General features: G+C 41.7%; 1 protein-coding gene across 2 annotated transcripts in view; it reads right to left on the bottom strand.

The window, feature by feature from the left end:
- Positions 1-1,547: 1,547 nt before the first annotated feature.
- ABHD2 (abhydrolase domain containing 2, acylglycerol lipase) overlaps positions 1,548-24,426 on the bottom strand; it is an 82,060-nt gene continuing 59,181 nt past the window's right edge. Inside the window, exons 5-11 of one of the 2 annotated variants that reach the window (XM_068275190.1) lie at positions 23,511-23,678; positions 16,872-17,055; positions 14,815-14,907; positions 10,996-11,103; positions 9,257-9,326; positions 5,094-5,178; positions 1,548-1,771 (exon numbers count right to left, since the gene is read on the bottom strand). In XM_068275190.1, the coding sequence (XP_068131291.1) occupies positions 1,575-1,771; positions 5,094-5,178; positions 9,257-9,326; positions 10,996-11,103; positions 14,815-14,907; positions 16,872-17,055; positions 23,511-23,678 (905 nt within the window). In that variant the 3' untranslated portion in view covers positions 1,548-1,574. Of the gene's footprint in view, positions 1,772-4,630; positions 4,943-5,093; positions 5,179-9,256; positions 9,327-10,995; positions 11,104-14,814; positions 14,908-16,871; positions 17,056-23,510; positions 23,679-24,426 lie in introns of those variants that run through there. The other variant, XM_068275191.1, reaches the window with a different exon arrangement.

The raw sequence follows: 24,426 nt of genomic DNA, 5'->3' as shown, positions 1-24,426 counted from the left end.
TCCAATTATAATCTAATCGATGTATGGCCACCTTAGCCTGGTCAATTCAAGGGTTATGCAAATTCCCGGTTTTGGATGACTGATCTTTCTGATCAGAAGGTAATGCCAAATCAATGTAAACGCAAATACAGTAGTTCTTCCAAGCAATCTTTTGTTGTCAGCAAGTGCTGCTTCCTTTACACCAAATCATGCAATGTTATTAACAGAACTGATAAATATTTAATCCAAACATTTAACAATTGAAAAAGCAATTGTTTTCCAGTCATTTCTGAGTGGTCAACTGAACAATTCTCTCCTAATCAGTGCAAAGTCCAATTGTTTTGTTGCATGTATCGATTTGCGTTTACTTCTTAATCTCTAGCAATGCTCTTAGAGAAGAATCATTGTTGGAAATAATTAACAAGACACTAACTAGCCAAATTACTTGCAAACCAAAAAAATAAAATTGAGCTACACCAAGGTGCTGATTTTTTTTTTGTTTTGTCTGCAAAAAAAATGAGCAAACAGATCTTGTCTATTATCTCTAGCCACTATTGGCATACTAACATTAAGGGGCTCCAAGGCAGGCATAGAGAGAAATCACAGGGGTCTGGAATAACCGCTGCTTGATATGTTGTAGTGCATTCCGACTTGAAGCAGTGTCCAGTTTTCATTTAAAGAGGATTTCACTTTGCATACTACCTAAAGCTCTTGCATTTTACATCAACCACCTGACAATCGATTTAACCAGTTTAAGTGCATTCACTAAAATCCTACAGCACAGTGATCAGTACAATTGGGTGCCCACAATATTGTCTAAAGACCTAAACCTGTGTTCACAAGTGACAAAATCACAGTGATAAATCTTGCTCCAAAGTGTGTGTGTGTGTGTGTGTGTGTGTGTGTGTGTGTGTGTGTGTGTGTGTGTGTGTGTGTGTGTGTGTGTGTGTGTGTGTGTGTGTGTGTGTGTGTGTGTGTGTGTGTGTGTGTGTGTGTGTGTGTGTGTGTGTGTGTGTGTGTGTGTGTGTGTGTGTGTGTGTGTGTGTATTTAGTATTCATGTATTTCAGCTATATAAGTCACTGTTGCTAGAGTAATCAATAGCTGGCTGAGATGTACCATTGGTGTTCTGTTTACGCGATAGGGCTGGACTTCTAGGACTCTCTCTATTCTAGGAACATAAACATCCAAAACAGCAATTATTCCATATGGCATTACATAGATCTAAATTCCACTTTGCTCCTTGTGACACAAAGTGTTCACTTATCACTGAAAGTTTCATCCCATAACACAAAATATATCAAGGATTTCCAGATATAAGACAGTACAAATGGAAACACAGTGGCCTTGCTGCTGAAACCAGCAGATATATCACAAGTAAAACAGTGCAGTAATCAACCACTAAGGGAACGCAGGAACTCTAAAGGCTTACAGTGGAGTCGTCGCGGCCGCTTCCCATGGAGTTTTACTGCAGAGATAACATGGGTGGCCCCATTTTGTGACACGTAGTAGAAAAAAATTGTTAGTAAATAATTGTACATAGTTAAATTGATGATTCTATAGGCAAGTCTTTGGGAAGGTCACAAAAGTGCTTAGTTTACTTCTGCTGCGACGCTGCCTGGTCTGCCTCGGAGCACTGAGATTTGTTCTTCTCCCATTGGCAGATGGCATTAGAGTACTGCACCAGAAGTTTATCCATCCAGGTTAGCGGTTCAGGGAAGAGAACTGCGCCCTCAAAAAAGCCCAAGTGTCCGCCATGTAAAGGTAAAACCACCACGACGTTCTCTTTCTTTGCTGAAAATGACACAAGATGAAAATTATTAGTCTGTCAACCCTTGTGTAAGCATGCACATAGCACATGGTGCTCTGTTCTTGTTTTATGCATTTACAGTGGTACTATGGAAACTGGGGACACCTATGTACCAGGAAGGAGCGAGCACAGTTTCAGGAGAAGCTAAAACGGCACACACTTGTGTCTGAGGAGGTGGCAACAGCAGAGAGGGTTAATTTACCTGGATGAGTGCTTTCCATGGACGCTCCATCATCTCAACACTTCCTGCTTCACCACCGGAACTCTCACTGTAAAGAAGGAAGTGTCAGGAGGATGGAATGCAGCTTGGTGTGCTGCAGCAAGAGGATGTCATCCAGGTTAATTAACCCTCTCTGCAGTAGCCCCATACTTAGACACGAGTAGCACAGTAGGACGCTCACTCATCCTTATTCTGCATCATCAACCTTTATCATTTGGTGGGATCCACTGCCTGATATCATTCAGCTGCCTCCCCTAAAATGAATGGTAATGGTAAGCAATTGGATTAAAGAGTGAGATTTCAAGCTTTTTCCAAAATATTTTTTCACAGTTAGCCATCCTCTCCTCGCTGAAAGCTTAACCCTTTCTGATCCTGTGTCAGACTATATCGGACATGGGCATTTCACAGTTCAGTACCTGGAGACATGGCTGCTGCTAGGTGCACTATTGCCATATCCAGTCCAGCACAGCGTCAGCTCCTTAAGATCATAGTGCCAAACCAACTCTTTGATCACCGCTGGCTCAATGCTCCACCATGCAATATCAATTGGACACATTTTGACTCAACCTCTACGGCCACCATTGCCGGATCTAGTCTGGCACGGTGTCAGGCTATTTGGATCAAAGTTCTCACTTTGCAATAGGACAGTGACTGATTCATTTCAGTGGAGGAGGCAGGGGCCCAAGAATACTATTGCAGAATATTAGTACCCATTCACTACGTCGATTTCCTGCCGATATACAGCATATTCTGTGATCGAATCTGCTGTGAAATAGTTAAGGCAATTGTTGACCGATCGACCGATTTCCATCTGAAATCGATCTATTCAGTCGATCTGTCCAGGCGGAACATTTTGCTCAATCACCAATGGGTAGGGAGCGCGTCGTTCGATTTGGCGACAACCGACGCAGCAATAATCTCACCTGTCTGCTGGCGCAAGTCCCCGGGTCCGTGCTGTCCCTTCTTCCACCTGGCCATCTTCTCTGTCTCTTCACTTCCTGTCCCATCCTGTGAAAAGGTGAAGTTCAAACAGTAGAGTGCCCTCTACTGTTTGAACTTCAGCTTGTCACAGGACGGGACAGGAAGTGAAGAGGAGACAGAAAATAAGGCCAGCCGGGGAAAGGGACAGCACGGGCCCAGGGACTCGCGCCGGTGGACAGGTTATATTGCTGCTGGCCAGGGGCGCAGAAAGCAGGAAGGCCTGGGGGTGGTGAGGCAGGCGGCAGCTCCACAGGTTGTGAATTGATTTCATGTTAAAATCAATTCAACATCTGTGTACAGTGTATGGGCAGACAGTAGATCCCTCTCTGATCAGATTTGATCAGAGAGGGATCTATCTGTTGGTCGATTTGGTGGCAATGAACCGGTGTATGGCAGCCTTAAGGCTGTAGAACTATTGGGCTCACTGAATGGTCATGACAGCTTATTTATTGTACAATTGAAGCAAGAAACAAGCTTTATGGGCCCCTAGAATTACTATTTCTTATGTGAGTGGTAGGTGGAAGTGCTATGGTAGCTATAATCTTTTTCCTAGAGCAGAGATTTAATAGAATAAAATACTAAAATTGTACACAATTTAAGCAGCTTAAATGATCACACAGGTAAAAAAAAAATAGAATATCGTGCAAAAGTCCATTTATTCCAGTATTTCAACTTTCAACTTAAAAGGTGAGACCAATCTATGAAATAGGAACCCTCTGCAGGTGTTTTGAATGAATTAGCCGATTAGAGTCTGTCACTTTGAGTCTAGAGATTTTCATAGTATTCTAATAGCCTGAGATTTTCGATTTTGGGGTTTTCATAAACTAAGCCATAATCATCAAAATTATAATAAAGGCTTGAAATATTGCGCTTTGCATGTAATGAGTATTTCATATATTGGCTTCCCCTTTATGGCCTCTTTCACACCAAGACGTTGCGTTTTAGGTGACGTTAAGGTCGCATAATGTGCCCCTAACGCAATGCATGGTGGTGTTGAAGTTGGACGTCAAATTGAGCCGCATTATGCAGCTCTTGGAGCGCTGTTTTTGTTCTATCTATACTGATAGAACAGCCGCTCCAGAATAGTGATGGGAAGTCTGGATCTTTTCAAGGATTCGGATGATTCGAATCGGATCATTGAAAAGATCCGGATCTTTGAACCAAATCATTTGAATCATTTTACTAGAGAAGCAGACTAAGTGAAATGACTAGCAGGACATTACTTTCCCTGCACTGTACATTCTGTATGTTCTTGTTTCTTCCAGACAGACATCCACTGTGAACCGAATCGTTCATTGTGATGATCCGGATGATTCGACTCACAAAAAAGATCCGGATCAAAAGAACTATTCATTCATGATCTGGACAACACTAGGAGTCCAGGTTACGTCACCACAGTGCAGAGAATATTAATTAGCCATGTGGCTAGTCACTGAGCATGTGCAAGTCTAACGCAGCTAAAGCCCAGTATAACGCACAGCATGCTGCACTTTCATTCAACGTGTAGTGTTACAATGTAACGCAACTTGGGCACTCTGAACAGCACATTAATTTTTCATTACTGTGAGTTAGGCTGCGTTACAGGCTGCTGGAACGTAGGACTTTAACGTCCCACTGTGAAAGCAGCCTTAAATTGAATTACTGAAATAAATGGACTTTGCGCAATATTCTCATTTTTCATCCTTCAAGCTAGGTTTACACAAATTATAACCCCGAAATACTGCTCATGGTGTCCCCATTCCATACAGAAGCAAACATCTTAATTTCGGCTCATGCACAACTGATCAAATGTAAAGCATGAAAAAAACATGCTATTTATAGACTTATTTAACCAACAGGAAAACCCAGAGTTCCCATGATGCAACAGGAGCTCCTCCTACTCAAACCTTGCATGAACTGTGCTGTTAGTCAGCCTGATCTTGGTGAAGGTGACAGATTTTAACTACAGCCCATTCTACAAGGAAAATAGAAAGTGTTAATTGGTAATGTGCAAATTTTTTTTTTTTTTTATTAGACAAGGTCAACAAGAGACTTTCCAAGTCCCGAGCAGAGACTTTCCAGGAATACTACAGCTTTACATTACCCTGTATATATGGGTAACTTACCAGCTAGAGTCTTGGGAATGGACAACAAACTGTCGTGGACTAGTGGGTCATCCACAGAGTTCACCAGCATGAGTGGAACATGAATCTAGAAAAACAAATACATTGCTGATCAGCAAGGGAATAATAATTCACTTATGCATGACTTTAAATTGAATTAAATATTACATGTACTGAGTGTTACAGCTGTAAAGCTTCTTCTATAGTCACCAGGCCCGGATTTACATCATAGGAGCCCCCCCCCCCCCCATTGCCTTATGGAAAGTCCAGCCCTGATAGTCACCCTTTTGCTTGTCTGTAGAAAAAGTCTAAAAATGAATTTATTTGTAAAGGGTGTTAACACAAGCACAATATCAATGAAAACCACAGCTGAAGTATTGGCAACCCATGTACTGGCACAGAAAACGCTGGGTGCTTCTCCTGTGGAATCCTCAATACACAATCCTTTCAATGTATACTCCTGCTGACTGAGAGGGCCCTTTTCCCTTGAAATAGTGATGCGAATGCGGTTACCTCGCCGAATCGCATCACTTCCACATGGGGAGATGCGGAAGTGTATGGAGGAGATGGCGGCGGATGCAGTTGTGCGAGAATCTGCAGCATGCTGCAGTTTCTTGGATCGCTCTGAACCCAATGCACACAATGGAAACTATTCCATTGCCGTGCATTGGTTTCAGGACACCCGCGGTGCGATGCGGCTGTGTAGCCGCATTGCACGTAATGAAACCAGGCCCAAAAGAGAACGCTAGCCCAGGGCATTGAACAGAAGGTGGTAACAGGTTGAAATACTACTGGCCTGCTTTGTCAGAATCTATTGATCTGAAGTCTTGCATGCCAAGCACGGCTGTCTTTGCTAGAAGTGGATCTGAAAGATTATTTTTACTTGGCATATTCCCCTCTCATTCCTATGTTTCCTAAGCATGTGTGAACTTGTTAGAAATAGGTTTTACTGTAACTGACTTTAGAGTTTGTGCTCACATGACCTTGCTCTAGCCGTCTTCCCTCCTTATTGGAGTCAGGATACAACAAAAACAACAACAAAAAAACCTTTGTAAAGCGCTAGCCTCCTGTAGGACCCAAAGTGCATACGCTTGTCTCAGATCAGTACACAGTTATGTGTTACAGGGCAAAAAGTTATGTGATCATAAATGCCAGACTAAACAGGTGGGTTTTCAGTTGTAAATACCTTCAGGGTTGGAGAAGTCTTGATTGGGTGTGGCACGTGCTGCCTCATTGCTGCAGCCTCCCATACAGCATTACTGGAGGACACTTTTCCCAGTCTGACACTCACCCTCCCTGCTACAGTGCCCCATGGAAGAAGCCATGTCATGAGAGAAGGGGCAGGAAGAACTCTGACAGACTGCAGAGGTCAGGTCACTCGTCTTCTGCAGTCTGTAATTTCATTTTAAGATACTGGCACATGACTTGTGATATGTACAGTGTAAGCGGTTAGCATAGCTCCCAACTGTCCCTTTTTTGGAGGGACAGTCCCTCTTTGGGAGCCCTGTCCCTCTTTCCTCCTCATTTCTATGTAAATATATATATTTCTCTACTACAAAATGTGTTTGATTGACTCTAAACTTTATTTCCATCGTTTAAATTGATATATGAAGGAAAATGAACCAAGATAGAAAGGCCCAGTGAGGTTTGAATTATAAAACAACATATTTTTATTATGAAACCTTTATGGTATGCGTGACTAGGGGTATGATGGGGCGTGGTCAGGGGTGTGGCAGGGGCATGGCTTAACCACTTAATTGCCACGTGGTCTGCGGCGCAGAACTACTGCGCCACAGACCATGTGGCGATAATCGACAGCGGCGGCTCGCGCAGGCGCAGTAAGGCCGACCCTGTGGTCGGCCTCTACACCGTGCAGCAAGACCGGGACAGCGGCGGGGAGCAGAGCGGTCGGCGTGGGACAGTCTGCTGCAAGGGGCTGGAGAAAGCCCCAGGTGAGTAAACCTCATTTTACTAATTTTCCCTGATAACTCCTTTAAGGAGAATAAATCTTTCAGCAAGAGATTGGTGACACTAATTCACCCAGCAAAATGCTGGTCAAGGCATCAGGAGACACTGTACCCACGCTACATTCCTGGCAGAGGCGGTTATTTGTGGCTGCGTTTCCCTTAAAGAGAACCTGAACTGAAAATTAAAAGTCAAAATAATCATACACATGTCATACTTACCTCCTGTGTAGTCTACTTATCAATCTCTTTCTCCTCTCCTACGTCCCATTTGTCCACTGTGATCAATGGAATTCTCTGCCCTCCATTTTGAAAATGGCCATTACCCCCTAACAGCTTCCTGGTCAGCACACTGTTAAACTGTAATATCGCCCACTTGAGCCATAGGGAAACATGGACATTACCTTGCATATTCAGTTGTAACTGACAGCAGCTGATATATAACTGACAGCAACTGGTATATTTCAGTTCCGACAAAATATTGTCAGAACTGGATGAGATCACTGTAAGAAGAAAATGGTGAGCTGAGAGGAACTGACGGTGAAGTAAGTATGTAATATTCATTTGCAGCTACATCATGTGTTTATTTTAAATAATTTTACTCAGTTCAGGTTCCCTTTAACCTATCTGCTCTCAAATACAGACAGATGATAGAGTTGTCAGGAGACTTGCCTTCTGTAATGCTAGACCCTGAAACAAGCAAGACAAACATTTAAATTGCCTAAAAAAACTAATTTGTGAAACCGTATACAATATATACATGTATACTGTTCATAGTGCATTTTAGTATTAAAACATTTGTTTTAAAACTACAGTTTTTAAAAAGGTTTATGCAAGACTGCATGTAAAATGGTAGGCATATACCCAAGAAGCTTGTGCCTGACTATATGTACCTAGCTTTGGATTATCTTCTCTCTACTGTTTCCAAAAGTCCTGAGCAAGTATTTATCAGGTACAAAGGACTACTAGATCAATGCATTTTGTCACACTTAAAGTGTAACCGTCGGGCATAAAATCAAAAATCAATTATTTTTTACCTGGTAAACAAGTAATTAGGATGCTAACCAGGCAATCCAAAAGTTAAAATCACTATTACTTTTCTTGTTCATAAATGATCATTCCCCAGTTTACCTGACTTATTTGGTACACACAAAATTTGGTACAAAAAAAAAGAAGTTGCAGGGCATGCTGGGTTGTAATTTTTTGCTTTTCTACTTCCCATCAGACTAAACTAAAGCAGCCCGATTGGCTGAAGCCTCTTTCCCTACTGTTTCCCCTCCCACACCTTTGTTCCTCTTTGATTGGCAAATATTTCTCATGCTGAGACAATGCACTTTCTATAGTGAAGGGCGGGCAAATCGGGCAGAGGAAAGTAAGGGAGGAAATTACCTCAGGATTGGCTTCAAAATAGCCACACTTAAAATGGGAAATGCTGAGAAGGATTTTCTCTTTTTTTACAGTAGAAAAATCACTAAAATCAAAACGTGGACAGTGCTATACATATGTTATGGCTGACCGCTCCTGCTTAAGGCTGCCATACACACTGGTCGATTGCCACCAGATTGGCCAACAGATAGATCTGATCAGAGAAGGATCTATTGGCTGCCCGTACACCGCACACAGATTTTGAATCGATTTCAGCATGAAATAGATTCACAACCTGTGGAGCTGCCGCTGCCTCGCCACCCTAATCATATTACCCGCCGGCACAAGTCCCCGGGTCTCTCACTTCAGTCTCTCACTTCTTTCGGCGTCCTCCTCCGTTCTCCCCTTCACTTTCTGTCCCGTCCTGTGACAAGCGCAAGTTAAAACAGTAGAGGGCGCTTTACTGTTTGAATTTCGCCTTCTTACAGGATGGGACAGAAAGTGAAGGGGAGAACAGAGGACGACGCTGGAAGAAGTGAGAGACTGCAGGGACCCGGGGACTCGTGCCGACGGACAGGTGATATTACTGTTCTGTCAATCATTGTGGTATTGAACACCGTTAACGATGCACTCTCGTCCCACTGGCAATCAAGCAAAATTTTCTGCCTGGACAGATCGACTGCCGATCGATTTCGATTGGAAATCGGTCAACATCTGTGTTAATGATTTCACAGCAGATTCAATCACAGTGATCAAATCTGCTGTATTTTGATGGGAAATCAACGTAGTGTATGGGTACATTTATTAATCGATTAGTAGGATAAGACAAAAACTTACATTGTGTAAATAACGAACACAACTTTCGGCTTCATAATACTCCTTCAGAGTCTTGTAGCCATGGAATTTCCTAATAAGAGAAAGGCAAGAAATAAGCAAAGACACTGTCAAAATTGTTTACCAGTGTTACTAAAGCAAATGTGAAGTCAAATAGAAACAAAAAGAGACACTACATATAGCAAAATAGTGTCAATACTTTTTAAAATGTTACTGTTAAAAAAAGGACGTGGTTTTGTGCTGCCTATAGAAGGTAGTGCATTTTCAGCTTGCTCGCCCTTTTGCAGCACAGTAAGGATCATACACACGTCCTACTCAATGCACAACCACCTGCACATCATGACCAACCACACACAAGTTGTTTATCTGACAAGTATACACACACACTCTCTCTCTCTCTCTCTCTCTCTCTCTAACGGACGCACTTAAATACTATGAGTGCAAGCTAAATGACAAACTGCACAACATGTCCACATTCAAAAACAAAGTTGTTGAAAAGACTTGTACACACTTTCCGACCTGCTTGATCATGGTCAGATTCATCCACCGGTTGGATCTGGCAAATAACGTTATCAGTTGGTCCTCTGCTTGTTTTTCAGCTGTACACACACCCAACTTATCGTCCAACAGACACGTTTGGAAGATAGTTGGACAGATTGTTGGTAGGTGTGTATGAGTCCTAAGAGGAGGGACATTTTGGACCCAACTTACTGAGATTCTCCTGGGCTGGAAGTAGGGGGCGGTTGTAATGTTTAGGCTGCGGACTTGGGTTACCTAACCCAGTCCAGGTTTGCAAGATCACTTATGGTCATTAAATCCCCTCTAAATGTCTGCAACCCTCAACTGCATTATATCAGAACACACTAAGGACTGCTGAAAGGCTATGGAGAGTCATGGTCAATAATCAAGTGCTTTGACTATAGAAGTTATATATGCGTCCGGAGCACCAACTTGTTTTTAATAACTGGGAAAAAAAAAAAAAAAAAAAAGGTTTTCGCTGTGGGTGCAATCCCATACCTGCGTCATAGAAAACAGGCAGAAAAGGATCCTTGCTGGTTCTGAAACATTGGCTTTTTTATGCCACTGACAGAATAAAACAACACTATGCTGTACAGTGTGCGCGAGGTTTCAGAGACTTTGATCATGGACTGGTTTATCCCGCTATGCACTCATGCTGTTTGTTGTTGTCCTACGCAGATACATGCACAGTTGTGCTCATAAGTTTACATACCCTGGCAGAATTTATGATTTCTTAACCATTTTCCATAGAAATATTTTCTTTCACTCATGGTTAGTGGTTGGCGGAAGCCATTTATTGTGAAACAACAGGTGTTTACTTTTTTTAAGTCAAACACCATACATGTTTGATTGCGGTAAGATCGCAATGCACATTAGAAGTGTGCTGTGATGCATACAGTACATTGAAAGCATGTTTCACCGCCACTGTAAATGCATGTGTAATGTATGTAAACACACATCAGGCATAACTGCATTGTGTTGGGATGCGATTATATTGTCCGTTGGGACAGAACGCAATAGACAGTGTGAAAGGACCCCAATACTTCTGAAATACAATGAAAACACTTAAAAAAAAAGTTTTACTATATTCCCAGGAATGGTGATGATAGAGTGGGAAAAAGAGTGAGAGTTAGAGTTAGTTAATATTATCCAGACCTAATGGTATTGTATTTTGCAAATGATCAATTCTGTAGGAATAAAAGCGTATTCTTTAGGATACTTACCTCATGACAGTATCATCAATCTGCATGAGGGATGTGGCGGTATACAGTCTGCTTAAGACTGAATCCTCAAAGACTTTAGTCATTCGGATGTCACCAAACAGAGCAGTTCTGGCAGAAATAAAAACAGAGGAAGACATTAAAAGTATGATTTGGCATTAAAGTTTAATTTGTTGCTGTACTTTTATTGAAGTGTGGTAAAATGTGGTTCTGCAAAGTCAATTAACCCTTTGCACACTCGGACACAAATACTCATTCAAACACAATAACCAACCATTATCCATACAGTTAATTAAAAAGCAGAGGTATCGTTTGCAAGACATTAACTTCAATTCACTAAAGGTCTGTACCAACCACGTGATTTTTGCAGCAACTTTTGCATCTCTCGCAATTACACAATCGTTATGATCCTCGTAGACTACAGCGCAAAATACCACAATTATGTTGCACATGTCATGTGTCGTCATGTTGTTTCCACAGCAGAAGATGGATCAGGGAAAGTCCCATGTTGCTATTTATTTCGTGTTTAAGAGGTAAGGGGAGAGGACACAGCACATAAAAAAACCAGACAAACAAAAAAAGGGAGTTTCATTTTAAACATAGAATCTTTCATTTCAGCTTGCATATAGCTGTGCCTTGAGCATTTGACCTTCATCAAGTGCAAGGCATGGAATTAAGCAGCCCTATGGAATAAATACTGGCCGAATGCACAGAGCTATCCCTCCAAGAGCTGAAGGTTGGGGGAATTTGGACAGCTTATAGGCTATGAGAGCACAGAGTGGACTGGCTTCGAGTAGTAATGTTATTTCACACTCCAAACAGCCAGCTGACGGAAGTGACATACAGAAAATTTCAGTTATGCAATAGTATAATGCAAAAGAGCCAAAAATAAAAATCTTCATAATGAATAACCGTGTTGTCTAGCATTCAACTGTAAAGTATCCCAAAGCAAAAACAGAGGTCTGATTATTTAGGGGCTCCAATTAATTGATTTTTAGGGAATCTATTATACTCCTCACGAACAAGCTGTATTTAGTGTAACCTCTGTTCTCTCTGGTTCTTCTAGTGAGTTCCAATAACGCTAAGTGTGTACATCCAGCCCCAGTTTCTCTATAAAGACAGGTCCAAGCCAATCTCTGAAAGTCATGTGCTGCAAAATCTTTGGGTAATTTTGAGACACCGGTGTATAATGTGACTGAAATGTATAAATCAAAACATTATGGAATGACAAATATCCAGACAGGTGAAAAATCTTACATATGCATATTGACCATTAAGTCTGGGAAGTGTTTACAAACAAAAAACATGGCTGCTAACCAGCATGTGACATGCTCAGAGAAGCTCAGTCTGTGACTCATACAGAGCCTGCAGGGGGTGTGGAGAGGGTGTGCATAACTTCTATCCTATCACAGGAGAGCAGAACATTTCTGCCTGAGCCGACAAAGCCGGCAAAGGAAAGATGATTAGATAACATAGATAATACAGCCACTGTGCGACTAGGAAAGGCTGCAGTAAGACAGACCACATTAGAACAAGTGTAGGAACTTCTAAGATAGAAGAAATAAGGCTGAACATTTTGTTACCGAGTCTCTTTAATGGACAAGCTGCAACATTTTACAAGTGGTGAAGGACTGACCCGCTGTAATCACAAAAGTATATGCTGTAGAGCTACAGCCTTTTCTTTTCCTCTGAGGGCAAACTAAAAATGTCTGTTTTGTTGTGCAACCAAAGCAGAGGATATCACACTGAGTAGGACAGCCAAGTCAGACGCCACCCCACACAGATAAAACGCCACCTTACAGAATCTAAAACTCTGCAGCAGGGTTACTGAGAAGAAGCAGATGCTGTTGGAACTGATAGTGCAGAAAGGCAGGCAGTATAAAGTACTGACGCCCCTATTAAGAGTGACTATTGGGTTTTACACAGTGGGCTGGTTTACGTGTTCAAGCATACAAAGTCAAATGCAGACACATCTATGATGTAGCTGTACAATCATCTGTGCTTTAGACTTTTATAAAATGAGTTGTAAAGTCAAAATGAAATAAATAAGATGCTTTTCACATTTCTTGCCACCTTTTTAGAATCAGTGGTTTAGAGATCAGAGCAGCAGGCATTACGACTGCATCGCCAACTGGTGAGTTGGGATCAGGGTGATGCAGATAGTAAACCTCTTCTTACCGATTAGCTTAACTTAGCCATCGCTCATTCTCACCGTGCCCCCCCCCCCAATGCTAATGTGGTGCAGAACACTGCGAGATCAAGGGGGGTGTGTGGACAGGACCGCACAAACGCAGTAGCCCATGACTAAAACTTTTCAGAGAGTATTCTAAGGGCAACAGCAGCACAACAGAGGACACCAAGAGGATACAGAGGGTCATAAAAAACTATGGGGGGCTGAAGGAAGTCCCAAGTAAGTAAAGGTCAAAGTTTTTAATTACAATTCAGGTGTGCTTTAAAGGGAACCCGAGGGATATGGAGACTGTCATGTGTATTTGCTTTTAAATAATGCACATTGCCTGGCTGTCCTGCTGATTCTCTGCCTCAAATACTTTTAAACCATAGACTCTGAACAAGCATGCAAATCAAGTCTATGAGAGGAATCTGACAAGATTAGCTGCATGCTTTTTTCAGGTGTGCAATTTAGACCCTAGTGGCCAGAAAGATCAGCAGGACCGACTGCAAGGCAACTGGTATCATTTAAAAGGAAAGGTTAGATACTTAGCTCAGTAGCTTAGATACTCAGTAGGGGGAACCTCTGGATAGTGCAGAGGTTTACCCTGATCCTCATCCTCAATTTTCAAAGGCGCTCCCCTCTGTGTAGGAGAGTGGCAGACCTGCGCAGGCGCAAACTAGTGCAAAGCTTTTTCTTCCTCTGTACATGAGCTGCTCTGTGCTGCTACGCAGGCGCAAAACAACTGGCGCCCGTGCAGTGCAACCATGCTTGTACATGGAGAGAAGTGTAGCCGTGGAGATAGAGAGGGTCCCGGCTGGCAGTGGAGAGATTGTGAAGGACCAATCAAATGCAGCCACTGCATGTTTTTGGGATGTGGGAGGAAACTGGGGTGCACAGAGAAAACACATGCAAACACAAGGAGAAAATACAAACTCCATGCAGATAGTGTTCCTGGTGGGATTTGAACCGGGGACTCAAACACTGCACTATGTCAAATCTGTTGGGCTAAGGGGGGTATTACATGGTCTTGTCAATGCCCTGTAGAAAGGCTTCACATAAAAAGGATAAACAAACCTGAAAAGGTATTTTGGAGTTCAATAAATGCATAAACCAATGTTCAGAAAGCAATCCTATACACATATGGATTCCTCCTAACAAGTGCATAGGTCTTCTAGGGGTACTTGCCATAATGTTTCCCACAACACAAGATACTGTTATCACCATCATACATAAAGGCATGCATGCTGTAATGTGAACATTCTAGGCAGTTATTAGTAGATCTGTCACGGTATCTCACATACAAGGAAAAACAAGGGGCATTACTAGCTGGATTTTGTAATGAGAGATACAGCGAATGTAAGCATGCATTAATAAACATTTACTCAGACTAAATTATTAATGGTTCTCAAGGGTAGACATGCCTGAGCTAAATGATGCCTTATCCATGTACTGTTCTGCCATCTTTTTCTTACTTACCATATGACAACTTGATTAGCGGACATTCAAATAAAACAGACATGTTCAACTTGAAGAGATAAATTATACTAGAATAAATATTTAATAAGCAGACTGCTATTTATACTGGACATCTTGCCCTGCGTTACATCTGCACATACATACAAGCGCACCCCCCACACACGTGTAAATACCTATGGGAAAGGATGATTTTCTTCATATTATCAGCCATGAGAAAGTTGTAAAAGCGCCGACACTGATCCCACTGTAGAAAGGTTTCCTGTGCACTGGAAGGCAAACAGAAATCAATGTTACAATCTACACACAGTCTACCTATATACACTCGAGAGACTGAGCTAATCCTAACTATTGGTTTCCTCCATCAACCTGTACTGAAAGCAACCTCTCTCCTGTTTACAGGAGTAAGAGCATGCATGCTTCAGAGATCGGTATGAGGGAACATGAAGAAGATACATTTTGTGTGAAAATAAAAGTATATCCCATCAGATCATGCGTGAATGTCAATGGCCAGCTTACCCACTGAATGAAGACTGCCTGCAAGACAGCATACAGGGTATAACAATACAAAATAAACAATACAACAGTTAATACAAGACAATGGTGGAGTACCACTGATGCAGTGAACAAATAAACTACAGATAGTTGCACAGGGGTGGGAGATATGCACACACAATACACAGCATTGAAAAGGCCTTAAAGTCTGAGGCCACTTTCACATTATGAAACGCGGATGGCCATGCGTTCGGTAAGGCAACGCATACAAACGCACGTCATCCGCGTGTCTATGCGTTGCGTGGCTGATCCCATTCAACTGAAGTGAATAGGTCAGCCGCGCATTTCTGCAAAAAATGCGTGCAGCATGCGTTCCCAGACTGCACTGGTCCGGAGCGCATGCAGTGTGAACATTAGACAGTGCTGTCTTTGCATCGTCTGATGTCGTGCGTGTCTGCCTCCTGCAGCGTTCCCGAAACGCAGATGGTAATGCGGGCAATGTGAACGGGGCCTAAAGGTTTAAAGGATAGGACAGTAGGTGAAGGGAAGCTGTGCATGTGAAGGTACAAATGGTAGACAGTGGGCAAAGTGGCCTAGGTAGGAGAGTATGCAAACCTGAAGAGGTGAGTTTTCAGGTTGCGTATAAAAAGGGTAAGTGTGGGTGAGTGGCAGATGTGTTGAGGGAGAGTGTTCCAGAGGAGGGGAGAGAATCGAGGCAAGTTTTATAAGCCGGAGTGAGAAGAGGTGACCAGAGAGGAAGACAGGAGAACATGGCTAGTAGAGTGGAGATTGCGTGTAGGATGGTATCTGGAAATACGATTATTCTGACTCTAGTTTCAGTGTGTCATCAGAACTTCTATTGAACATACAAGATGTAAGCAAGGATATGCAATTCCAGAGGCACACCAGTCATATTGTGTTGACTTAACTATGATTCTCTGTCACAATCTGCACTCTACAAGAACATGAATTATAAGTTATCTACTGTGATGTATTTTTAATCCATGTCAATGATTTAATGGAAATAATCTGTAATAAATCATGAACCATAAAAAAAGTAAAAAAACAATCTCAGTAAGTCTTGATCCTTATGGAAAACAGAGAGACAAATGAAATGGAGCAACTAAAGCACTAATCACCACTAGAGGGCATAGATGTGGCACAATAAGGCACAGTGTTACAAGTGGCTACGGGTCCTGACAACTACAATACATTCATTTTGTTTAACCTGACTAAATAATTAACCTCCCTGGCGTTGCGATTCAGGGTCCAAAAGCTGTGCATATTTTTTCATAAGCTTTTAGACCCTAAAAACAAGAGAAATAAAAAAAAAAAAAAATAATACCACATTGAGATTTGCAGCAGCTCCTGCATATAACTCACTCAGGCACAGGATTACCGCTAAGGAGGTTTTAAAACACTACTCATTCCAGTCATTTTATTTTCAGGTTTCAAGCAGATCTCTATAGCCTTGAACGGCAAATTAACAATTCGAGGAAAATTAACAAGCAGATCTCGACTGACTCAGGAAGCTAAATTCATGCGAGTAAATGACAGCTTCTAGCTGCCGGGCAATTAGTCTGCAACTGTGTCATTTAACCAGTTGTCAGATGATTGACAGCTAGTGGCCTTCACTTGCTAGACAACTTGCACTACCTTGGTCAGTGGAGAATCGTGTTTGGAAAATCTTCTGGTCACAACTAAAAATGTATGAGGGAATAGATGATTTCTGACTTACCGGGAGGCACTGTACCCCTGACACACACTGACACAGCATAGGACTCTCTCCTGATTGGCTGCAGCTTCACCAAGATATTTACACACAATGTTTCCACCAAGGCTAAACCCCACAACTATAAGCCGGGTCTGAGGGAACATCTTCTTGATGTAATTAACCATGGCGCTAAATTCCCACGTGCAGCCTAGAAAAATGACAGCAGAAGATTTTATTGAACACATACATCTATTGAAAACGCTTTTTATCTTTCACTTAAAATAGAGAGGTTTTGGTTAGAATATTTTAACAGTTTGCATTACAGACATACCCTTCATTATGCAACTGTTTGTAGATCTCTCTCTCTCTCTCCCTGTGCTGCAAGGTGCGTCATTAGGAAAGCTGCTGCCTCTACCCTGTGGAATAAATCTAGCCCTGCTGCACTAAACCAGCTAAGCTGTAGGGCTGTGAATGGAGAAGTACAGGTTACTTTCTGCTTTGTGCAGATTAAAGAGATCCTGAAGCCAAAATGTATTAAAAAGAAAAAAAAAAAAAAGTCAGGTACTTGCCTAAGGAGAGGGAAGCCTTTGGATCCTAATGAGAATTCCCTCGATGTCCTCTGGTCCCCCACTGCCGCTCGCAGAGCCCTCCAGCTGATGAAGGCCGCACTCCTCCTCTGGCACATGTGCAGCCGCACGAGCACAGCCACACCCGCGCAGTAGCATGGAACCACTCATGCTTGATTACAGACTAGCCCTTGTCTGAAATCTTGGGAGGGTCGTCGCTTGAGAGTGGGGGACCGGAGGACAGTGAAAAAAGCATCATTAGTATCCAGAGCCTACCCTTTTCTTAGGCAAATATGCGATTTTGTACTCAAGCTTTGGCTTGGGTACACTTTAAAAAAGGTGCACACACCCCTTCAATAACAGTAAACCCAAAGGGATCGTGACTCAATTCCATGGGTGACCGTTCAGGGGCGAGTTCTATACAGACACTATAGCAGAGCACTGTGTGTGTGTATTGCGATGGAGGGGGAAGGAGGGACGATGAATGGAGAGGAGTAGTAAGGTGGAGAACAATGCACTCGGGGTTACCATCATTCAAATATCCGGTGTTCCGGATCTTTACAATGAGCTTGGGTGACATCTGCACACATGCTCAGATTCTCAGCAGAAGCAAGAAGTTTTAAATCAGGATGATACCATTTATTGGCTAACTAAAAATGAATAAGAATAAGCAAGCTTTCGGCCTTGCAGCCTTCTTGCGTTTACTGATGGCTAACACGGTACAATACCCTACTGCTACTGCTACTACTATTCTTAGCAGAATTACATATTTTATGTGTACACACTATATGAACAAAAGGTATTTGGCATTTTTAACCTTAAGCTATGCACTGTTGCCATGGTTTCCAGCAAGATTTCGTAAAAACAGTTTCTGTAGACTAAAGTATTATCATTGCACTAAGTAACAGAATAACTTGTAAACAAGAACTAAAAATAAACTCAGTGCAGTACTCAAGGAAAATATATTAGCAACATAGCACATAATCTTATATTTTTATTTTCAGTTTAAGATCTGAATTTTTAAAATTGAATTAAAAAACGACAGTCATGTCAAAGTCTGAAAGTCTGATGTAAAACCGGCTTTATTAAATTGCAAAAGAGAAATTATCACCCTTTGAACTTAATAGCGCTAAACCATTATCAGCATGGTTTCCTCAGCCAGATAAAGTGTTTTGCCTTCTATTTACTTATCAGGACATCCGGTTAAGAAGGACTGTTTGACTGCCACATTTGTATTCTTAACACTTGATGTGCAGGCAAGCAAAGAACTTCTGACAATGTTGTATCCATGTTTATCTCATGTCACATGTCAGTTTAGATTTCCTGTAGATAACCCATTAAATGTTGATCTATAACTTTTAGCACAAACATCTCTGTCCACTGTGCCAGTAATAAAAGGGTATGTCAATGTAAAATGCAATTACAAAAAAAAAAAAAAAATCCAACCACACTTCTACAACACACACATACATTTACAAACACTTAGGTCTTGCTGACACAGAGAATGCCAGATCTACAAGCACTAGATATCTCTATGTCTTTTAAACTTAACTACATGTTCAATTGGCTGTTTTCGTTTCGTCTTTTAATTTGCTGCCTGAAAGAGTTTATTTTCAGGCATGCAAGTGACCGCTTCTATCTTGTTGGTACCTTGTTGGGAATATAGTAAACTTCACTAATAAGCAAACTACAGCCATAAAAGTTTTCCTTGCAGAATACAACTTCTAAGGGTAGGGGAGATAAATAAAAAGGTCAATAGTTCATACATTTTAACTCTGGGACACTTAATAGACTACCATTGAGCAAAGCCAATAAAACATTGAATCTACTTTGTAAATGATGAACTAAAAAATAAAACCATGGGATATCTATAAAGCCATTTTTAGTAGGAGGATGAATCTCATCAGTTTATTTTGAGGCCAGCATCATTCACTGGATGCACCTCCCTGAACTTCCAAGCTTAATGTCTGTCCACATGCCCTAACTGCCTGCTCCCCATGCTTGTATCAATATGCTGTGTGCTGCTTTATTCTCTATGTGTCCTATGCTTGTATCTTTGTAACCTCTCCCAGTGTAAATGCTATGTCTGTCTTGTGCTCTTCTGCCGTTGCCATGTGAACCTCAAATAATTCCGGGTACGCCAATGGCGCACTTGGCAAAATAAAGAGGATTCTTATTAAGACTTTGGGTTCACTTTACACAACTGAAAAGGTTTATTTTTTAATGTGCAATGCACAAACAATTGTAGGCAGTAGATGTGTATATGTGGTTATCACTCTTGCATTTAGGTTTCTAGAGTTTCTGGATATTATCCACTTGAAGTTTGTATGTTCACCCTGTGTGTGTTTACTCTGGGTGCTCCAGTGTCCACCACAATTCAAAAGCAAACTGGTAAGTTTATTGACTTCTCCATAGTCTGTGGATGTGACAGTAAACCCCACTCATTGACCGTGAATCATAAACAGCTCTTTGTAAAAGCCTCAGCAGTATGCAAATGTATAAAAATGCTACATGTGCATTTTGTCTATATTGTTAGCTCTATTCAGTTTCTTTTGTCTTAAAAGTAGCAGAAATATTACAGATAATGTTCGGTTTACATTAGACAATAACATTTTATGCAAACACAAATATCTGTAGAATAATTGTGATGTAGAAATCCATGGATGTACTTTATTCTGCAGTTATGTTTGCAACAGAAAAATGGTACGTGATGTGAGTGGCTTCATTGTTTGTACAATGTGTTATTGGTACTTAAAGGGGATCTTTCGCGAAAAAAGTAGGCAGTTAGAAAATGTGACAGATGACAGGTTTTGGGCCAGTCCATCTTTTTAAGGGGGATTCTCAGTGCTTTATTTGTTTTCAGCAGAATTTCCTGAACAGCAGTTTAACTGCCAAAATAGCAAGATACCAGCCGGCCTCCCTACTCACTTGCACACTATTATGTCAGTTAGATTTTGCAACTGTTGTTCAGGAAATGCTGTTGAAAACAAAGAAAGCCCTGAGAATCCCCCTTAAAAAGATGGACTTGCCCAAAACCTGTCATTTGTCACATTTTTTAACTGCCTACTTTTTTCGCGAAAGAACCCCTTTAACACATTGTACAAAACTGCTGAATAGGTCATATAAGGGAGAAAAAAAAATATGAAGGCCGCCACAGTAAAAAAAAAAAAACCTCTACACTTGGAAAAATAAATACAAAAAGCCACATTATTTACCGAGGGAGTGAATTATACATCAGGGTCACTTTTGGTGCTGTTTGTTTTATATAGAGTCACAATTCTCTTTTGTATATTTGCTGTGTTAGTTCCAGAAGCCACAGGTCATGAATGTAAAAATGTCGGTGCTGTCAGCAAGAATGGGAAGTAAGGGTCATCTGGACTGACCTCAAGCAGTAGTACAAATGTATTTATTTTTGTTACACCAGAGTCATATATTTCACCATCATATAGTCTGTGCATTAGTGGGGCAAGCAAAGAGTAAAATGCCGGAAGATACGGTACTTTCTCCCTCTCTGAAGGCAGCTCTCCCTTCTCCTTTTGGTCGGTTTCTCTTTTCCCTTTCTTTATTTATTCCTATGTAATAATTAATTAAATTTGATTGGCAAATTCTGATTGGCAAACATGATGAGACTTCATGCCCAACACCAAGAGTGTGGTGATGAAGCCTATCAATATGGTTGGGCCTTCATAAACTGTGGCTAGACTGAGCTAATCAGAAAAAAATGAATATAAAAATGTCGGTGCTGTCAGCAAGAATGGGAAGTACGGGTCATCAGGGATGACCTCAAGCAGTAGTCCAAATGTACTTATTTTTGTTACACACGGGTCATATATTTCATCATCATATAGTCTGTGCATTAGTGGGGCAAGCAAGGAGTAAAATATTTGAGTTTTCAGGCCTCATTATGGGTCAGTAAAAGTTGCTGGAAGCAGAGAGAGCGTGGCAATGTTACAATTACCTACATCAACAACAAACTACTCGTTGCGCAATTAGCATGGTTTGCATAATCAAGTAACGCTACAATTGCTAGGGTACTATGTGATGCACTACATGCAAATTGCGAGTTACCCTAACAATGATCGCTTTACATATGTAATGTAGGTTCTCATAAACAAAAGAAAGGATCTTGCGCTCCTAGTCAAGGTGATCGCTCACAGGTATGTGCTTCCTCTTTAAATTCGTGCACTTCGCCGCTCCATTGCCCACCTCCCAGCGAGACGGAACCCAGGCCATCGGGACCCGCGCTGCTGCCCACAGCGCGTCATCCTCCACTGCTGAGGTTAAGCGTCTGGCTGTCCGCTGAAATGTGATTTGCACTATTCCTATTGTGAGTATAACTTTTAATTGCAAATAAACTATCCTTTTTGATTAATGCACTATGGCGCGCTCCATTTCTGTCTAGTTCATATGTAATGTAGGTTGGGCTATTTACGTCACAGTGATTGTAGAATTGCCGTGCACTCTAACATTACAGATCTTTAGTGAATATATGGCCCTAGATGTTATTTTGTAGTCCGCTAGATTTTTAGTAAGTCTTTCCCCCCAAAATATGTTTTTTTAATTTTGCTCAGTACATTGGCATATACACACACATATACATATGTTAAGCCTTACGGGGAGGTTCATATGATAAAAAGAAAAATGCAGCTCATTTCACTTTACTAAGCAGTGAATAAGATTTCTGAAATAAGAATCATATTCATGCTTTCATGTTTTCAAGATGTGTGCAAAAATACCACAATCATGGATCCTTGAGTCAATAGCTGTGGCCTGGTCATACTCAGCTAATGTATGACAAACAATAGTATATAAAAGTCATAGAAGTATTCTTTGGCAGTACAAAGGTGCAGAACGGTTTTCTCTTACAGGACAGGTGTTAAGCAATAGGTCATTTCATGCACTCTTCTCAGATAATATGTGAAGGTTAAGCTGACACAAGTAGATTCAACAAATATTGTCACACAACCAATATACACTGTCCTAGGACATTAAGGATTACTTAATAGAATACAAACTGAAGATAGGTCAGGTTTTACTGCTCCTGCATATCAGATAGCCAGAACAGAGCTTCACTGGAATCTGGGAATTTAAAGCCCATACCCAGACATTTACATTTTGACTGTCTAAAGCTCCCCTCCAAATGATACAACATCACACACACCCTAAAACACACACACGCTTGTTTTTGAAAGGCGAGTGTTGCTGGGCGATTTCAGCTGGTTTTGTGGAGCAGACTTCAGCATCGCAGATCAATTTTCACCTCAGATTTTGGTGCTTATATTTTTCAGTAACCTAAAAAAAAGACATACCCCCTCAGGCCTTCTTACGACTTCTTCCCCATGTCACAGGTATTGCTAGTATAGCTGAATCAGCCAATGTGAGGCTTCCTCAACCTAAACAATACCAGGCAGGCCGCATGGTCCATGACACTGGGAAGACTCTGCAAGAAGAGGCCTTTCTTGCAAAGTCCCCTAGTACATATCTGAAGTCAGTGCAAGCATCCCACATCTATCAGTCACAGGCAACAAGCAATAGGTCCCATAAGATCAATTCATTTCTTTGGGCACTCTGGGGAGCCCCTGGCCTCGTCACCCCCATCCCCTCTCCAGAAGAAATTGCATTCCACTGAATGAGCGCCACTATATGCCTATCACCACCATCAGTATTTCAGCAGGTAACATTGATTAAAGCCATATCTCTGTATGGAGTTGAAATGTTAAAACATCGCCACCACTATATTTATTCCTTCTTGGTCAGCAGAAATATGGTTTTCTCGAAAGCACTTTTTGCAGAAGCCAAGCAAGGCATTGCATGGAACCCAAATTTTTCTGACACGATGAGGAAAAAGTGGCTTTCCTAAAAGGCACACATATACATTTTGTAGGACACCTGCACCTCATCTGAACTCCAGAAAACCCCTTGGTGAGTGGTTAAATCTCTCCAAGGATTGTAGAATAATAAAATATGATAGCAATCAGCTACCTCAATTTCCTTTGGATAAGAAGTGATAAAAGCTTATCTACAACCTACTTATTGTTTAACACACATTAATATCCTTTAAGCCTCTCCCTTACATTATGACAGTTTCCCTGCTTACCGTATGTGAACATGCGAGGAGACGTCAGCTCAATGTTGGGTAAGGCTCCGAGGTGATTCAGCACAGCACATCTATAGCCATGTTTCTGAGCATTGTCAACAAATGTCCGAATATATTGCTTCTCGCTGTGATTGGCTATACCAGGACATATTACCATGGTGACATTGTCTGCATGAAAAGAAATGGAAAATTTGAACACCGTTCTAAGTACACAAGTTAAGAAATGGTGAACCAAGTGTTTAAAAAGTCCACCATCAACTCTTAGAGGAACTGCTAATAACTTGAAAAGATAATCCTAATACTTTTAAGGTGGCCCTGCAGTGAGAGGCATAGGGAAGCTGCCATATTTCTTTTATCTTAGTGATTCATAATGTGCCAGCATCTTCTGTGGTGCTGTGCTATAGACAATACACAGGATACACACAGATGTATAAAGAATGAGAGGATACAGACAACACATAATTGAACAGCTCAGCTGTAAAGTTGTACATAGGAGTAAAAGAGATACACACCTCACAAAGAAGTTTTAAGGTGCCCATACAGATGATGTAAGGGCAGATCGACTAAGCGACATATCCCTCTCCTGCCCACACACCACAGGCCGATTTCCGATCGATTTCCACATGAAATCTCTTGGGAAGCAGCCTTGTGATGCCGCATTGCCGCCGCCCCCCCCCCCCCCCCAACAAACTGTGCCCCCTGGCGCTAGATGCACTATGCTTTGCCTGTCTACGTCCGCCACTGGCCCCTCTCTCCGTCCACATACACGTGCGCCATGTTGCATACATAGGCATGTGTGTGACATCACACACGTGCCAATGTTACCACGGCAACCACATGGGGCGAGTGTATGTGCATGGTGGGCTGAGCCAGCGGGGGACACAGAGAGGTAAAGTATATTGCACGGAGAAACGGG

Source organism: Hyperolius riggenbachi, chromosome 3, assembly GCF_040937935.1.
Source record: "Hyperolius riggenbachi isolate aHypRig1 chromosome 3, aHypRig1.pri, whole genome shotgun sequence".
NCBI classification, from domain to species: domain Eukaryota; kingdom Metazoa; phylum Chordata; class Amphibia; order Anura; family Hyperoliidae; genus Hyperolius; species Hyperolius riggenbachi.
Note: the sequence above shows the minus strand (reverse complement) of the source record. Positions and strands in the feature narration are given on the sequence as shown.